Source organism: Pseudoliparis swirei, chromosome 11, assembly GCF_029220125.1.
Source record: "Pseudoliparis swirei isolate HS2019 ecotype Mariana Trench chromosome 11, NWPU_hadal_v1, whole genome shotgun sequence".
Taxonomy (NCBI): Eukaryota; Metazoa; Chordata; class Actinopteri; order Perciformes; family Liparidae; genus Pseudoliparis; species Pseudoliparis swirei.
This window is the reverse complement of record NC_079398.1, coordinates 22,075,521-22,091,873: the sequence shown is the minus strand read 5'-3', so window position 1 is coordinate 22,091,873 and position 16,353 is coordinate 22,075,521. Positions and strand designations below refer to the sequence as shown.

At 46.8% G+C, this 16,353-nt stretch overlaps 1 protein-coding gene across 1 annotated transcript; it reads right to left on the bottom strand.

Moving 5' to 3' along the window:
• Positions 1–4,031: 4,031 nt before the first annotated feature.
• Positions 4,032–11,839, bottom strand: cdc25b (cell division cycle 25B). Its single transcript, XM_056426307.1, has 15 exons — positions 11,342–11,839; positions 11,112–11,194; positions 10,594–10,645; positions 9,288–9,329; positions 9,133–9,166; positions 8,683–8,811; positions 8,247–8,366; positions 8,023–8,151; positions 7,848–7,925; positions 7,442–7,633; positions 6,264–6,368; positions 6,115–6,177; positions 5,917–6,015; positions 5,501–5,746; positions 4,032–5,023 (listed from the first exon to the last, which is right to left on the bottom strand). Exons 1-15 carry the CDS (start codon positions 11,554–11,556, stop codon positions 4,883–4,885), a joined length of 1,728 nt encoding a protein of 575 aa, XP_056282282.1. The 5' UTR covers positions 11,557–11,839; the 3' UTR covers positions 4,032–4,882.
• Positions 11,840–16,353: the final 4,514 nt, after the last annotated feature.

The window sequence follows — 16,353 nt, the reverse complement described above, 5'->3', positions numbered from 1 at the left end:
ACACATGGGGATGGGAAGGGTGGGGTAGTTAGAGGAACCATGCAGTGGGTTGTTGCATTTGACGACAGGGAGGAGTGGCCCCATGATGCAAACCGGCGTCTATGCAAGACACCAACCCCGGAGGCGACTCCTCCTCAAGCCGAGGTCAAAAGATCAGGGTCCAAAGACATGGACGGCTTTCTTCAAAGTTTAGAGGAAGAGATAGACAATCGCTCAACAATCTTTAGCTTTTATATTAAATATATTTGAATACATGATTTATTTATCATATATATTCTAATATATAAATATAATATATATTATTATTATATATATTATATAAATATAATATAGTGTATATATATATAATATCATATGTAATGATTTATATATTATATATATGTAAATTATATATATTATATTTATAATATATATATATTTATAATATATAATATGTATATAATGATTTATATATTATATATATATGTAAATTATATATATTATATTTATAATATATATATTTATAAAATATAATACGTATATAATGATTTATATATTATATATTGTGGCAGCTGTGTCTGATTTGGCCTCGGTGCTGGTGATTGGCAATCACTCAGCAGCCGAGGCCACCCTTATAAAAGCTGCCACTCGAGAGTGGAGAGGAGAGGTGAGCAGAGGCACGTGTTTTGCGGTCTGCTTGGTGTCGTGTGTGGGCCAATAAAACATGTCTTGGAACCAAACCTCGTGCTGTCTGGCGGATCCTTGGTGCTGGGGGGGGAAACCCACGGGTGGCGGCCTCGGGCGTGCTACATTGGAGCCCAACGTGGGGCCCCTGAGGACCCAGTGCCTGAAAGGGAGGGAGCCAGACCAGGAGGAAGAGCTGATGAGCAGCTTGGGCCAGATACTGGCCCGGATAGAGGAGATGGGGCGGGCACAGGCGGAGGAGAGCCGCCTGTTCCTCGGAACCCTCCGAAACCCGCTGGGGCAGACTCCCGTTCCCCGTGACCCGTCGCCGCAGCCGACCCCCGAGGTCCAGGACCCATCGGAGCTGCCGACCCCAGAGCCTCAGGACCCGTCGGAGCTGCCGACCCCTGAGGTCCAGGAGCCGTCGGAGCTGCAGAACCCCGAGGTCCAGGACCCGTCGGAGCTGCCGACCCCAGAGCCCCAGGACCCGTCGGAGCTGCCGACCCCTGAGGTCCAGGAGCCGTCGGAGCTGCCGGACCCAGAGCCCCAGGACCCGTCGGAGCTGCCGACCCCAGAGCCCCAGGACCCGTCGGAGCTGCCGACCCCCGAGGTCCAGGAGCTGCCGGACCCAGAGCCCCAGGACCCGTCGGAGCTGCAGAACCCCGAGGTCCAGGAACCGTCGGAGCTGCCGACCCCAGAGCCCCAGGACCTGTCGGAGCTGCCGACCCCTGAGGTCCAGGAGCCGTCGGAGCTGCCGACCCCTGAGGTCCAGGAGCCGTCGGAGCTGCCGGACCCAGAGCCCCAGGACCCGTCGGAGCTGCCGACCCCAGAGCCCCAGGACCCGTCGGAGCTGCCGACCCCCGAGGTCCAGGAGCCGTCGGAGCTGCCGGACCCAGAGCCCCAGGACCCGTCGGAGCTGCCGACCCCCGAGGTCCAGGACCCGTCGGAGCGGCCGACCCCAGAGCCCCAGGACCCGTCGGAGCTGCCGACCCCTGAGGTCCAGGAGCCGTCGGAGCTGCCGGACCCAGAGCCCCAGGACTCGTCGGAGCTGCAGAACCCCGAGGTCCAGAACTCGTCGGAGCTGCCGACCGCTGAGGTCCAGGACCCGTCGGAGCTGCCGTGAACCCCGAGGTCCAGGATCCGCGGAGCTGCTGACCCCGAGCCGACCCGTCGGGGGAGGGCCGACTCCGGATCCCCGGGCCCTGTCAGAGGTACCAGCTACCGCTGCGCCGGCTCCTTCCCGGCCGGTCCCGGCTCCCCGTTCCCCGGCCCGGCGGGCGTCAGCTCCCCGTCCCGAACCCCAGAGCCCCCACCTCCTAAGCAGTCGACCCCGGAGCCCCCTCCGGCCGAGCATTGTCCCGGTCCCCCAGGGCCCCTCCTCCGCCCAAGCTCTCATGGGGGGGGGGGGAGTAGGTTAGGCCGGAGGGAGTCCCGGCCTAAATCGAGTGGTGGGGAGTGTGGCAGCTGTGTCTGATTTGGCCTCGGCTGCTGGTGATTGGCAATCACTCAGCAGCCGAGGCCACCCTTATAAAAGCTGCCACTCGAGAGTGGAGAGGTGAGCAGAGGCGCGTGTTTTGCGGTCTGCTTGGTGTTGTGTGTGGGCCAATAAAACATGTCTTGGAACCAAACCTCGTGCTGTCTGGCGGATCCTTGGTGCTGGGGGGGGAAACCCACGGGTGGCGGCCTCGGGCGTGCTACATATATATTATATATTTATAAAATATATGTATATAATGATTTATATATTATATATAATATATGTATGATTTTAGATTTACTGAACATAACAAGACAAGCAAGTCAGGAAAAAGCCCCCATTACAGTCTTTTGTATTTCTGTGTTCTCCAGCTCCTAATTGGTCGGGCCGAGCTGTAAAATGTGTCTTGTTTCTCTTGAGAGCCCAAGCACTCAGCTGCATTTTAAAACCAACTGTTGAAGTGGAACGTGCAGCTGGTCTCGTGAGGCTTTTGCAAGTGTTGCTTTTTGTTAGCCTGGTGTGAAGACGCGAGGCCTCTTCAACGTCGGCAACTGTCCGATGGGTCGTCTCGCCGCTTCCATTTGGAGGGAAAAGGCTTCTTGACATCATCTCATTGAACACGTTGAGGTCAGAGATCTCTCCCGCCAGGACTCGATTCCAGGGGTTAAGGAAAGAGTTAAAGCATCTTCGGTCGAGTTACACAACTGTAAATAAGTCTTTAGATCTGTGGAATGCACAGGAGGCCGGCCCACACGGCCGATGGGAAACTGCCGGATTTCAAACTTTGGTAAAGTGCCAGGAGGGAGGGAGTCAGGCGTTTACAACTCAGCTGGTCACGTGTTTCCAGCAGGAGGTGCCTGCGACTGCTCCTTCCCTCCTGTCAGGACATGTCAGGGGAACGGCTGGCTGCCAGGCACCGGCCACACAAAGCCTCCCTCCGCTTGCAGGAATGTGTGTGTGTGTGTGTACGGGCACGTGCTGCAGTGGAGAGGCCACTCCCAAGGTCGGCTAGAGGGAACTTTTTTTTTTAAACGGGAAATGCTTTGTGTACGTGCAGCGAAAACGTGCGTCTCCACTCCGAGACGACCAATCAGAAGAGCAGATGTGCTATTGTTGGAGAACAGTGGAAAGTCTCGTTGAGGATCCGGTTTGCAGGTTTTTAAACCGCGAACCAAACGCACCGTAAACCCGGATCACGGACTCCGATGTAAAGCTGGGCTGCAACCAACAAGCTTATCTCAAATCTATCAGTTTATTTTTTTTAGGAAAGGCCGGCTTCACTATTCCCGGCATTACAAACAAAGAGTTTGTTCAAGTAACCAGGACATTAAGATTTGTCAGTAAATCGGTTGCTGCCGGGAAGGAGTAGCGGGGTCAATTAACAGCAAACATCAAGAATGGCAGCGTTTTAGTAAGAAGGTAAGCGACTGCAATTTTGTCATGAAATAGCTCTTATTATGGTACTTTTGTAGTTTGACTGTTGAGGAAATGTTACTTTCTGTATTCTTAGTTTGTACTCTTGGTTGATGCACTTATTGTAAGTCGCTTTGGATAAAAGCGTCTGCTAAATGACATGTGATGATGTCTGCACAGCCACGAGGTGTGTACAGTAACGAGTCATTTAAATTCACAGATTTCAAAAGTTAAGGATTACTTATTCTTTGGTGTCAAATAAAAAAATATTTTTGGAAGTTTGCGTGTATTGCTTTTGTGAATTATGAATTTGCACAAAAATCCAATTAGATTAAGTACGGTAATGGAACGATATGACCTGTGAAGTATGAGTGGAAACATTGCATCCTGGTGTCCGTGGTGTGAACCTCGTTAAAAGACGGCCGCAGCACAAAAAACGACTTTCCGACCATAAACAAAATAATAAAGATCATGCGCATCACATTTGAACACACGTTGGCGCTTTATTTTTAGCAGCTCCCCCACAAGCCTGCACCAAAATATTCAAACCACCCCGGTCGCGATGAACCGACATCCTTAGGTCTGGAAATGAAAATAAAGAATCAAAGCAAACCGATAGAAACGCCCCTCACACTGGCCGACCTGCAGCATCAGAAAGAAAAAAAAAAAATCTCACTGCAAAGTTAACAGGTAGTAGGTTTTTGCTTTGGCATCTTCGGAGTGAGAAAGAAAAAAGAAAAAAAAGAAAGTTACAAAAGAAAAACGGCATTTTAAACTGTACAAATGGTCATTAAAATAGCCAATTTGCATTTTGGGACGCCTAAAGAAAAGGCATGCTTTCAACAGATCGATGTCTAAATGGGGGTAAAAACAACTCATTAAAATATATATATATAAAAAGCAGTATCAAAAAAAAAGAAGCAGCTCACCATTTCAAGGTATTAAGTGCTTAGCTGAAAGGTGGGACATGACACGTGCAAAATAAAAAAACATCCAGTGAGGAGACGGAAAGACTTCAGACGGGCGGTGTGTTCGTGGTATTGCATCCGCCGGCAACTCGTGCTGCGAGCGCCAAAGGTCAAACAGGCAGTAGGTCCAAGTGGTTTTTAAAATCTGTTCGCTGCACCTCGACGACCGCGTCGGGTCGAGCGCTCGGTCCTTCTCCTCGTTCAGTTTGCATAAATAACTAACTTTGCTAAATGAAACTTTAAGGGACTTTACAAAAAACCCGTCTTATGGCGCAATCCCAAAGGGTTCCTCGTTGGTGGGGCGAGGCCTCGGGCTCGGGGGAGGGGCAGTGTGTCGTAGTGGCAGTTAGGGAGGAGGCGCTCAAAGCTTCTTCAGTCGGCTGTACATGTCCCTCTTGCTGCGCTCCCCGGCCCAGGTGCGACTCTTGAGGCGAAACTTCCTCAGGTCCTCCTTGAAGTCCTCGTGGTGCATGGGCCGGTAGGACTGGGGTTCACATTGGGACTGCGAGGGAAGCGAAGAGACGAGTTCAAAGCACAAAGTATTCGTCTACAAACCATCTATTAGTATTACTCTAACCACTCAGCGGGAGGATCGCTCATCTTCAAGTCTGACAAAATCATCTCAATTAACAATTTTTTTTAAAATAAAGGGGCCTTCAATGCAAAGAAAAATCTAATAAGTGGACCTGGACATAAAATACCAACCCAAATATCTAGAATTAACTTTCAATGTTATACCTCTTTAAAAAGATCCAAAACATTAAGCCTGCGGACAATCAGTTACAAAACGGGATTCTTGCCAATTGTCTGTTGAGGGCCACTTCCAGAATTTACTCAAAGAGCTTCAATTGCCAATAATTGTTCATTCCAACAAATTAAATTCAGTGGCAATCAAGAAACGAAGTGGCCTCGTGGCGAGATCGAACAGTTTTGCGGTTTCCGGTGACACTCAAACAACCCAAAGCAACAAAACACCTACCTGGAAGTGAGGGAAGAAGTCTTTGTATCCGCCCTTGAGGATGTAGAGCTCGGGGTAGTGGAGGGTGGGATACTCGTTGACGGCGCGGTCCCGCTCCCGGACGAAGCGGCACATCCGAGGGCCGCGCTCCGACGAGAACTCGCAGTGGAAGATGATGACGACGCGTTTCTCCGGGCAGGACGGCGCGATGGGCGTTCTGAGGAGGAAGTCCTCCACCTGGTCCTCCTGGTGCAGGTTCAGAGCGCCCTGAGACGACAGAGACGGACACAACCGCTTCATTCACAAACATTATTAAAGAGAGAAACATATTTTAACTTGTGATGACTCGGAATACAGACAGTCAGCCATCTTTTTAAAAAAACGATTACTTGAGAAACACTTTAAATCGTAATTAAAAAAAATAATGAGTCTCTCACCTTGATGTGTCCCCCATCAAACTCGTAGGGGTAGCGACAGTCCATGATGATAACTTGCTCGACTAGATGATTGAACTCGTCGGACAGAGCTGCCACCATCTGAAAAACAAAGAACACAATGTAATAAAAAAAAAAAATGTAAAGGCAAGAATGGATGCCGCCAAAACACTAAATATCTGTGATGTTGGCTCAACTCACCGTGTCCGGGTTAATATACTTGAGGTCTTGATGTTTGCCGTCCACAGTGGGAAGTGCGAAAGGCTGAAAGACGACAGAAGCTTGGATCAGACGAGTAGATTCACACCAACGGGTCACCGGTGGCAGAACGGCGGCGGTGACTTCCTCACCTTGGTGAAATCTCCGATGAGCTCGCTGGAGCCGGCCGCGCCGTCCAGCAGCTTCTCGATGTCCGTCTCGCAGAAGGACTTGGACCTCTGGAGCAGCAAGCAGCTCTGGGAGAGAGACGAGGGGAAAGAGTCGGTGGCGGTCGGGGTGAAGAGGGGGGGGGATCTGAGAGCGACTGCAAAGCCAGCGACGACAGCCAGTCGGATGCTTCAGAAGCCGTTGCTCCTGGAAAACTTTACAGGGTTCTTACACATTTTGACCAATGGATTTCCAGGACTTTTAACCAAATTTCCATGGCCAAACTGAAATCTCGGTATAAACATGAAAATTTGAGAAAATTTTGCGAATCGAGAGCTATCGCTGGCTTATATTTTGAGCGTCTTTCTTTAACCCTTGTGTTGCCTTAGGGTCATTTTGACCCGAATCAATATTACACCCTCCCCCCGCCTTAGGATTAATTTGACCCCATTCAATGTCGGTGTTCTTTCGGTAGTCAACAAACAAACATAAAGTGCCTCACACTTAAACTTGGAAAACAATATTAATTCTAATAATTTTCTGGAGGTTTTAATTGCTGGTGTCAAATTGAACCCAAAGGGTAAAATATGTTAGTAAATATAAAGGTAACAGGAGGGTGAAACATTGAATCGGGTCAAAATGACCCAAAGGCAACACAAGGGTTAAAAAGAAATATATGAATATTTCAAACTCGGTGTAAATGAGATGTGTTTATAACACATTTCCATGACTTTTCCAAAACTTTTATGATTTAAGTTTCTTTCCATGACTTCTCCAGGCCTGGAAATGACCATTTTAAAATTCCATGACTTTTCCAGGTTTTTTCATGACCGTACGAACCCCGACTTTAGAACGCCGTGGAACAGATGTGAAGAAAGATCTTTAGACTTTTACAATTTAAACCCTGAAGCATCTTCCCGTGTACAGCGCGTGACTCGAGTCCTGATGAATGCTGGATCGTGGGCTCTCGGAACCAACACTAACGTCGACAGGCAGGATGAACTAATATCCAAATTAAGCGCGACGTACCACTTCCTCTGAAAATTAAGATCCCCGCTTCCTGCTAGCATCAAGTCAACACTGGACCCATTCATGAGTATTCGGCCCACGTGGAAGAGATACTGATCTCCGGTCACGCCGGTGGGCAGCGAGGAGGACTCACCGTTCTCGGGGATTCGGGGTTCAGCTCCACGCTGGTGACCTGCGTTCCCGCCAGGCTGCGTCGCCTCTTCACCCGGACCGGCGTGCTCTCGTCCCCGGGGCAGTCGGGGCGCTTGGCGCAGGGCCGGGTCGGGAGCGGACCGGGCATGGAGGGCGAGCGGAAGAGGCTGCGCGGCCGGCAGCGGATCACGGGCTGAGGAGAGAGAGAGGGGCATGATCAAATTCAATAATCCATTTATATTTTGAGATTTTAAAAAACACATGGGCTTTTTAAGGCTTCTAGATTGATGTGAAACGGCGTGGGGGGCGACATTTACGCCAAGGAGCACGATGAAGCAAACTTCTGCTAAAATCTCACGAATAAATTCGCCGCGGATATTTTGTTCCCGAGTAGACGACACACTTACAGAGTCTTCTCCCGAGCCGTCGGTCACCAGCGGGGCCGTGAGCAGGCTCGCCATTCCCATCGGCATCCCAGCGTCGTTCTGCGGGCGACGAGGAAACAAGCGGCGAGTGAGCAGGGAAATTTAAAAAAGACGCACAAGACAGAAACCCCGTTTAACGGACGCGCCGCCGCCTCGCCTCCGTGTTGTCGTCCAGGACGTCCAGAAAGCCGTCGTCCTCGTCGTCGTTCGGAGGGGAGGGGCGCCTCAGAAACATGGGGCTGGAGCTGTAGAAGTCGAGCTGTTGGATCGGCGGAGGCGACGAGAACTGGACAGAAAGACGGGCGGCGCGTTAGCGTCCTTCCAGAAGCGGGCCGAGTGCACACGCTGATCTGAACGCTCGCGCGTCGCCGGTTGGAGTACCATGAGGGCCGGCGCCGAGCTGGGCCGGCAGGCAAACGCGTCCTTGGCCTGACCGCCGTGGAAGAAGCGCACGCGGCACCGCGACACCGGCTTGGTCGGTTTCTTGAATTCAAAGCCCTCCTGAGGACAAGAAGAGCGAATCCAGTCAACTTTTGTTTAAGAAACATTTGTTTACAACATTTAACTGAATAGTTAATCTGCTGCTGATCATCGGTACGCACCATAAACAAACTAAACAATCTTGTCCTGTGTTTAAGCTAATCTCCCTTAAAAAAAAACACCCGATATTGATATCAATATTATACTCGGAATTATTTAGCTGTATAAGGATTGGCTAAACTTTTAAGACAAATGATGCGATGCCTTTTCCACGGTAACAAAAACACGATTTCTGAGCATTAAAATAAGTTCTACGGTTGCCACCGTGTCCACTGACCTCCGGCATGTTTTCCTTGTTGTGGCGCTGAGAAGTGGAGGCCGTCATTTGGGACGGTGGCTGTCCGAATATTCCATAGCGGTGGGAATCCGTTTCCTGTCCTTTCAGAGATGGACTGCAGCTCTGGAGCTGATGAGAGGGGGGAAAGAGAGAGAGAGAGAGAGAGAGAGAGAGAGAGAGAGAGAGAGGAGTCAGCAGAGACTCAGCAACTCTAAACACGTCGTCCTGAAATAGGTTTACACTGGACAATGTTTCAAAATCATTAAATATGAAAAACTCAAGACAAATTCACAGCTTGATGTTCATTTCATTGTGACGCTTAACAGTTGGGATTCTTTATAAACTCTTTTGTATGTCTTATGTTTTATTGACGGCTCTGAACATCATCTCAAGCGTCGACTAAAGTAAGACGTGCAAAGCTGTAATAAAAGTAAACACAAATGTCCTTACTGGCAATGAGCTGATTCTTCTAATGGGCATCCTCCTGTGAGACAGAGGAACGTTTAGAAGAGTACAAAACAAAAAACGGGCAGTCGGGTTGTTTTAGTTAAGGCAATAAAAATACCTGTTAATGATTTCATGTTATTGACAATAGAGCGACTTACTCGTTGACGACTCGTCTCGACTTCTGAATGGCCCTTTCGAATCTAGAGCAGAAAGCATCACAAAAGATTCAAAATTGGCCGAAAAGGTTTCCGATATAAAAAGATTTTAAAAAACAATATTATAAAATAATAAAAAAACAGGGCTGCAACCAATAATTGATCGGTCATCTCATTCAGTCCCTTCAAAACCTTTGTTTGCTAATCCTTCAAAGTCAGAATTGTTAAAATTACTTTCCCGTCCAGGATTTCAGCCTGAACAAAAAGCGACGCGTCTTTTTAATAAAACCTGCCGAGGAGGTCGGAAGGCCCACAATGAAGAACACCGTGTGCACCGCGTGCCCTTAAAGGACAGACACAGAATCTGGAGCTCTATTGGACGAGAGGCAGTTGGTTGAATGCATAGAGGCGGTCTCTGCATTGGAGTGATGCCCACCTGTATGCTAAATGAGTGTGGGGTGGGGTGGGGGGGGGAAGGGATGCAGAGATCAGCTAATCTACCACATGCCTGCTGGAGCCAACGCCGCCAACCCCTTTTCTGCCAGAGCCTTTTGTTTGTCGAGGAGAGAGAGCGTGTCCCATTCAATGCAGACCGGAGGGGGGGGGGCTCCTTTCTATGTCCCCGACGCAGGAGAAACTCAAGCCCCCCCCCTATTCCTATTGATGTAACAGTGCATAGGAAGAGTGTGCCGAAACCCAGAGGGGGTGGCGAGCTATCATTAAACCCGAGCGCATGTCCTCCCCCAACATGGGAAACTCCTAGCAACCGAGCTGGAGGTGAATGAGGTCTCGAGGACCAAATGCTGCTGTAAAAGAAGTCTCACGTCACACAGCGGCAGATGTCTTCAGAGACTCACCCGGTTCAGACTTAATGGGCCACCCAAGATGAGCAGCACTGGGATGTGCTGACAAACTGGCCAAGATCACAAGGTAGACCTGCACGCTAATGTAAATGGTTTTTTTTTAGGTATTGAGATTCCTGGAGTAGAAATGCCGCATTACGGCTCGTCTTCATCGTTTACGCAAATAACTGAACTATGCACACGGATGGAAAATCTGAAGGATTGCCAGTTTAAGGAAAGTTAAGATCACGTGTCCATATCAGTTCATCTTCTTAAGAAGAAAATGAATGAAGTCGCCTTAAAGCCAACATGAGAAACAATAATCCTAAGGATGAGAAATAGTGCTTGGCTCAGCTGAGCCCAAGCAGCAGGGTGGAGGTGGGGGAGGTGGCGTCTGGGTACGCAGAGGGGCACAGCTTCACGAGCCGATCGAGTAGAACAGACACGACCAGGACGGAGCAACTTACGTGTCCTCCATTTCAACAGCGTCCATCGGGCTGGGGGGATCCATGCCGAGGCCTGGAGGAGGAGACGAGTTTCAGGTCAATATCCGCATCCGGTGGGAAAAGTGGCATCAACGGCAAGATGAATACCGAGGGATTAGAGACGAATTAGGTTAAATAGATTTCATTTTACACTTAAGAGTGGTGCGATTCAATTATTCTCATCAGCATTTAATCAATCTTTCATGAAAGTGAAAAATCAATGGATTTCTAAAGCAAACAAACAGCTTCACATAAAGAAAAGACATATTTTTAAATCCTCCAAATTGAGAAGTTGGGAACATGGTAATGTAGATTTTTTTTGTTTAAACAGGGTTTTTTTCTCACTTAGATTATTTTTCTGTACAGAAGAAAAAAACAGAATAGTCTCATAAACACATCTTCAGGACATGACAGGCGATACAACAGATGTGCATCGGGCCCTCGGGCATCAGTCCTAACAGCATCAATTAACTCAGACAATGGGTTTTAAGATGGCTCACCAGCATCAGATGAGACGTCAGAAGCAAATGAGGGATTCTTTTCAAGGGGTGCATGCTTTCTCCTTTTCGGGGTATCGCACAGGCTGTTTGGGGGGGAAAGTATTAATATGGGCATCGGTGTGGACATTAAAACAGACTGTGGAAGAAAAAAATAAACTAAGATTCAACCAATAAAAAATAAGAACAGCAGCTGTAGTTGAAGATCACAAGAAGAAGACAAGTTTCAATACCTTCCGAGTACAGCCAAGCTGTCCAGGTCCAGAGCCAGGTTGGTGACAGGAGACAACACCGCGGCGAGTCCGGGGGAGAAGAGGTCTCTGCAGTGCGCGGTCTTTGTGCTCAACTCCGGCAGAGAGAGCGAGGAAAGCCCGGGGATCCCATCGGGCCTGCGATTCAAAACGGTGCTCACGGGACTGGCGCAGACAAACACGTCGTCCGACTCCATCTTCAGCCGTGCGATGTGTTTAAAATCTCCCGCAGACGGTTCCGCTCTGCGGAGGATTTAGTTTGAAGTTAGCTAGGAGTTTGGAGGGGGGAGAAAAAGGACGCTCCAAACTTCGAGCTAACCCCGGAAGCTAGCATCAAGTTAAGAAAACATTGCCGAAGATCCGAAACACCGGCTTAAAGTGAGTCGGGTGGTTCCGCGTGGAGTACAGATTTGATTCGGTCCTAAGAACGACTAAAGCCACATCGCTTTTGTGTGCGTCAGAGAGCTGCAGCAGAGCGTACTCCCCCTCTGTCAGCCCCCGGTTTCTGAGAAATGAAAAGCTGCAGCAGCTCCGTATTTATGTTCAAAATAGAAGCTCTGGAGCGGCAATCCCTCAGCCAATCAGCGCCGTTGTTACACCCAGCGGACCAATCAGAGCGCGGAACGAGTCTGCGCAGTTGTTCTCTCACCGGATGTGGAGAGGACGGAGGACGTGACACAATCCTTGAAATTCATCTTTCTTCTCAGATGTCTTTTGTTCTCAACTGTGGCCTCCAGTTTTATTATTAACGGATCCTTTAAATTAGAATACATATATTACTGATAAACATACCTGGTTTTTGGACATTAAATCGATTTTAATTAAGCAAATGTGGAGTAAGATTTGGAATGAGATGGTTAAAAGCAGGATAGAGCAAAACATCTCACTTAAGTTACAAAATGGCTGCATTGCAAGTCAAATAAAGACACAAATAAACACCAGTAAATCATCTAAACGGAGGTCACACATGGGAGCTGAAATCAGATTCAGATGTGTTGCATAATTCTGACAGTAGATAGATAGATAGATAGATAGATAGATGGATGGATGGATGGATAGATGGACAGATGGATAGATGGATAGATACTTTATTCATTCCCACAGGGAGAAGATGCAACAATGGTGACTCTAAAGTGAGACATTTAGCAACTGGAGTCCCTGAAAACAGTCATAAAAAGTCACAAACATGTTTTAATTTAAAGAAGGAAACAATATCATCCTCACTGATTCTTCTGGTTTCCAATAACTCTAAACATTGGAAATACATTTTATAAGGAAGGAAACTGAGCAGCTTAGTTTCAGTGTATTTGTGGTTGTTTCTTTGTGTCTTGCTGCTCTTCAGGACTCCATTTTGAACGGTTAAAGCACTCGTCGCTCTGCAAACGGGGGTCAAAACTCCTGTCTATGAAGTCAAACACAAGATTAATGACAAACGGACACAGACATGCCTGTAACTAGTTCAACCAGACTGCTGAGGCAGTTCAAAGCGACACAACCGCACATATGTGACCAGTCAAACACTCCAGTATTCTGCCTGAGGTTCATGCAAGGATCTGGTGTTCATGGTTCTACAACTCTGTGTTTGATTCAAATTCTTCCACTAAGGAGTCCAGGTTTCTCATGCACAGTCCCGGCTGTATTTGCGATGCTAAATGTGCAGTTATACGTCACTCAGAATCTGATAACTTATCATGCAGGCAGCACCCATTTTAGGACAACACCAGTGCTCGAGTGTTCCAACGGGAAGGTATTTCAGATTCTTTTCTCGCTAACCTGGAGCTGTCGGCACGGGGGTGGACCGACCTCTGGCTGGCGGAGGAACCACCTTTCAGGCTTTGTCCGTATTAAGTATCTGCGTGATTTGCATCAGCGATGTAAATGAAGTTTAATGAACTTCCCTGGAGAGGGATGAGCACAGGCCTGGGAGTCCGGGCTCCACACCCCACATCTCAAAAGAAGAGACAAGGGGGGTGACACACATACACATACACACACACACACACACAAACACTCATCCCGAATAAAAACTTCCGCAAACCTCCCGACACCTTGTGTTCCCACCAAACCTGGAATGACGCCCCACCGCCGACCGATTTCCTCTCTACAGAAGCTCACACCAACGGACGTATTTATAAAGAGGAGGCCAGATTCACAATCTGTTGATGCTACCATAAAATACCATAAAAACAAGTGTGAACGATAACAAACTAACTCTCGTATTTCTTCACTCACGGTTTCATTATTATATATAAAGGCACTCAGGGGAAACTCATTCAAAATATGTGCCAGAGTTTCTCTGTTCAGAGTTCTTTAAAAGGAAAACACATTTAAAATGTCATTTATTTAATCCTCCTGTTACCTTTAGGGTCAATTTGACCCCATTCAATGTTTAACGTCGTCGGTGTTCTTTGGGGTCAATTTGACGCCAGGCTGTTTTTCACTGTGTCAAACATATAAGACATATCAACTTTTTTATTTATTTAAAGGGCTATTTAGGTAGTCAACAAACAAACATAAAGTACCTCACACTTAAACTTGGGAAACAATATTAATTCTAATAATTTTCTGGAGGTTTTAATTGCTGGGGTCAAATTGACCCCGAGGGTAAAATATGTCAGTAAATGTGAAGGTAACAGGAGGGTTAAAGAAAACTCAGGCGGAGTTACAACTAAGCTGAATAATAGTTAATCTATAGGAAATTAATCAACAATTTTGATAATCGATTATAATGTTTGAAGCAAAAATGAAATAAATACTCCGGCTCCAGTTCCTCCAATGTCTGGAAATAATATCTTGGGACTGTTGGTCGGACAGAACCACATCCTAAAAGGTCAGCTTGGACCCTAAATATCTAATAACACTAATGATACTAATGTTTGCATTGTTTTATCTATTGTAATGTCTGAGACTATTTGCTCGGCCTGGTCTCCCCAACAGAAAGTAAAAGTAGAACCAATATCATTTTATAAACGTTTGTAAACGCTGCAGTAAAAAGTGCTCCGTGGATAAAGTTTATTACGGCAGTGCGTAAATGACAGAGCCCATCTTATCTTTATTCCTCACACATTGTGCGGCTATCGGCAGGAAGGGTGTCGAGTTGGACTGAGGTAACCTGTAATTGGGACACTCATCGCGGACGCTTCCCCGCCGACGGCATCGACACTCAACAATTTGAGCTGCTTTCAAACAATCCATTTACAGCTGTGAGTAGCTTCAAGGGAGGGAGGGTTTTACACACACACACACACACAGACATAATTGCTGCCTTCTAAGTTGTGTAGGTGTGAATGACCTTTCTTCAAACGCAGAAGCTGGAGATGTTTTGTGAACATTTAAACTGAATTGTCATTAAGTCACTTTCTTAAACTTCTTAGACCATTGCACTGTTTTGCACTGTTTGTTTTGCACTGTTTGTTTTGCACTGTTTGTTTTGTATTGTATTGTATTGTGTTGTAATGTATATTTTGTGTAAGCACACTGAGAGTCACTTTACCAAGTCAAATTCCTTGTTTGTGCAAACTTACTTGGCCAATAAAAACCTGATTCTGATTCTGACTCGTGTTCAGTGTCTCACTCTGAATGTCTTCTTGTCGTCGACGTAGCTGCCTTTTAAAAGCCAGAGTAAGGAAACGATTTACACACAACTTGTTCTTTTGGAGATAGAGACGCAGAAAAGAATAAAGCAGCTTTGAAAACACACATTCAAAGTGCAGGGAGAATTAGTTTCAAGTTTTCCAGATGCAACACGAGAGTGTAAAAAGACGAGTCAAAGTTCTACAATTGAAATGATGTTATGAAAGTAAAGAAGGACAATCAGCTAAGTGGACTTAAATGCTAGAAAAAGCAACTTGTGCTAGTGAGAGCTGCACGGACGAGGACTCAAATCCCAATATTAAACAGCTCAAAGCCTCCGAGCAGCTCAATATAGAAGAATTAAAATGCCTGTCATAAAACTGATTAAGTATAGTAATTAATGAACGTGAGTGAGGGAGTCAATATAACAAGTTGAATTTCTAAAAAATGTTTTATCGTTTTTGGATGCCAAATCTTAATCACTCACTATACCTCTGTAACTACACAAGTACAAGTACCTCGAGGTTGTACTGGAGCAGAGTAATTGAGTAGAAGTACTTCCCACCACTGGGTTAGGGCGGGACAACGGACCGATGGGAGAGCGCTCAAAGAGCAGTTGAGAGAACCCTTACTTGAGCGTTTGCATTTGTGTAATCTGTAAATGGAATGAAGGAAAGGGCCCCCAAACATTCCTGTTGGCTGAAGAAAGTGTGGACACCAAAGCGCAAACCATTACCACATCTTCTGGGACTGTCCCATCATTAAAAACTTTTGAAAGGCGGTACACAATACTTTACAGGACATCTTTCGCGAGGACATTCCTTTGGACTTTAAGATTCTGTACCTTGGAAATGACCTCAAAGTTGGCTGAAAGGGGACAGACACTTGATAAATGCAATGCTTGTGGCCAGTAAAAAGACTATTACCAGAAAAAGGTTATGACTAGAATGTCCTACAATTACATCATGGAGAGACATTATAACAGAGATCTACAGAATGGAGCAGATGACAGCTCATGTTAACCAAAGAACGGAAACATTTCTGAAGCACTGGCAAAAGTGGTGCAACTATGTCGCAGATAAATGACTGTATTTCTTTACTCTATGGAAAATGATTTCTCCCTGATTTATTCATAGTTTTGTTACGATGGTATTGTTTTTGTTTCTTTATTACCTTCGCATCGAAAATGCGGAAGGTTATGTTTTGATCGCCGTGTATTTGTATGCGTGCGTGTTATTCGCATAAGTCAAAAAATATTAAACCGAATCGCATGAAATTTGGTGGGATGATTGGTTATTATCCGGGGACCATTTGATTAGATTTTGGGATCGATCGGCTCAAAGGTCAAGTTCAAGGTCATGAAAAGGTCAAAATCTTCTTTGAATCGCATGCACTTTGGTGGGATGATTGGTTATTATCCG

What these genes read in the sequence shown, in the direction of transcription:
- cdc25b (XM_056426307.1), bottom strand. Translation starts at nt 11,556, where the DNA reads ATGGAGTCGGACGACGTGTTTGTCTGCGCCAGTCCCGTGAGCACCGTT. An exon ending in ACAAGGAAAACATGCCGGAG is followed by an intron (nt 8,367 to 8,682) that starts GTCAGTGGACAC and finishes TCTTGTCCTCAG; the next exon opens with GAGGGCTTTGAATTCAAGAA. An exon ending in TTGATGGGGGACACATCAAG is followed by an intron (nt 5,747 to 5,916) that starts GTGAGAGACTCA and finishes CTGTCGTCTCAG; the next exon opens with GGCGCTCTGAACCTGCACCA.